General features: G+C 50.5%; 1 protein-coding gene across 1 annotated transcript; it reads left to right on the top strand.

Moving 5' to 3' along the window:
* The first annotated feature begins 895 nt into the window (after positions 1–895).
* On the top strand, positions 896–1,681 carry LOC109181312. Its single transcript, XM_019331063.1, has one exon. It carries the CDS (start codon positions 896–898, stop codon positions 1,679–1,681), a length of 786 nt encoding a protein of 261 aa, XP_019186608.1.
* Positions 1,682–1,994: the final 313 nt, after the last annotated feature.

Below are 1,994 nucleotides of genomic sequence, written 5' to 3'. Positions count from 1 at the left end.
CAATCTTATTATGAACCACTTGGCGGCCACTCGACTCTCAGTCCTGGTTAATGGCGAGAGCTGCGGGTTCTTTCAGCCTTCAAGAGGCGTCAAGCAAGGTGATCCGCTGTCCCCGCTTCTTTTCATATTGGCCTCTGAGGCCCTCTCGCGGTCTCTTATTCTGAAAATGGGCGTTGCTATGTTGACACCGTACTCCATGGCCTCGAGCTGCCCGTTGATCAGCCACTTAGCATTCGCCGACGACATTGTTATTTTTGTAAATGGCACATCATCGTCCTTGAAAGCTTTGACAGATATCTTGAATGAATACCAAGCTGGCTTTGGGCAGAAAATAAATTACAAGAAAAGCTTCTTTGTGGCTTCAAACTGGTGCACTCGTAGCCGGACGAACGAGATGTCAAGGGTTCTGAGCATGCAGCAATCTACCTTGCCGTTTCGGTATCTGGGAGTCAATCTCTTTAAGGGCAGAAATTGACCACTCTACTATCACCATTTACTGGAAAGAATTGATAATAAGTTGCTCAGTTGGCAACGCAAATTGCTATCTCCAGGAGGAAGACTCACTCTTCTCCGGCATGTCTTGAACACAATACCGCTATTTACTATGGCTTCGGTCCAGTTACCGCGACAAACTCAATCAGCTCTGGAGTCTAAGTTCGCTAACTTTTTGTGGGGCACTGAAAATGGAAGGCCAAAGAGTCACTGGACTGCCTGGCGCAGGTTATGCTTCCCAACAGAAGAGGGTGGTTTGGGTATCCGGTCACATGGAACAATGCAGCAAGCATTTTCTGCAAAGCTATTATTCGGCTTCCTCCAGGGTGGTTCGCTTTGGGCTGATTATATGCATGCCCTATACTCAGCTGGTCGGTGAAATACTTCAATCACTTGGAAGCGCATGCAGCAAATCCGAGACTTTGTGGATGACAACACAGAGGTTGTCCCTGATGGTATAATTTGGACGCCTGATCCTTACAGCGAGTTCTCTCTGTCATCAGCTCATGAAGCGATGCGATATAAGGCAGCGTCATGCCTTTCATCCAAGTGCATTTGGGGTGGAGGGATCCCGTCCAAGGTATCTTTGTTTATGTGGAGGTTGCTTCGCGCCTTTCTCCCTTTCCCAGATGTTATCAAGAGGTTTAATGTCTGCTTGCCCTCGGTTTGCGCTCTTTGTCATCAAGCCTCGGCGGAATTAGAGCATTGTCTATATCAGTGCAATTTTTCCAAGCATGTATGGCGTCACTTCCAGGGTATTTTTGGTGCAACAATTGGTGCATCCTCGTTGCGCACGGAATGCCATGCTTGGTGGCTGCTTGCGCCCCCGGGCTCGGTGGTGGACTGGTATGCTAAACTTGTGTCGTGCCTCATTCTTTGGCATCTTTGGTGTTCATACAATCAGGGGGTCTACGGAGATGGCTCTCACTCGGTTTCCCAGACGCTCAGTCGAATCAAACAGGACCTTTTCTTGGTAGCTTCCACTCGGACAATTCGTCGTTTGGGACCGGGAAACGATTTCCTCCTCACAGCCGGCTTTTTGAGACGGTTCCACACGCCGCCTATCATGGTTACCATCTGGGTTAAATGGATGACACCACCTTCGGGCAGACTCAAGCTTAATACTGATGCGACCTATGGGGCTGCTGGGGTTGCAGGAGGGGCATGTTTGCGAGACTCTCGTGGGTAGCTCATTGTGGGTCTCTGCTTTCGTCTTGAGGCTGTGTCTGCGCTAGAGGCCGAGGCATTATCCTTACAGCGCGCTCTTTTCTGGTGCACGGCGTTTGCTAGGAGTCCTTCATTGGTAGAAGTGGACTCTCTCGTCCTCGCAACATTGTCGGGGACAGAGACGGCCAGGATACCGTGGAGGATCGCTCATGCGGTGCGCTACATCCGTTCTTGTCTGCAGGCCTGGGGTTCCACGATTACACATGTGTACCGGGAGGCCAATCAAGTGGCTGACGCTCTTGCTTCGGAGGGCCTAAATTCGCCAGTTGCAAGGG

The sequence above is a fragment of the Ipomoea nil genome, unplaced genomic scaffold, assembly GCF_001879475.1.
Source record: "Ipomoea nil cultivar Tokyo-kokei standard unplaced genomic scaffold, Asagao_1.1 scaffold1043, whole genome shotgun sequence".
Classification (NCBI taxonomy): Eukaryota; Viridiplantae; Streptophyta; class Magnoliopsida; order Solanales; family Convolvulaceae; genus Ipomoea; species Ipomoea nil.
The sequence above is the reverse complement of the archived record's forward strand: the minus strand, read 5'-3'. Positions and strand labels throughout refer to the sequence as shown.

Excerpts from the sequence above, each read along its gene's own strand:
- LOC109181312 (XM_019331063.1), top strand. The coding sequence starts at position 896 with ATGCAGCAAATCCGAGACTTTGTGGATGACAACACAGAGGTTGTCCCT.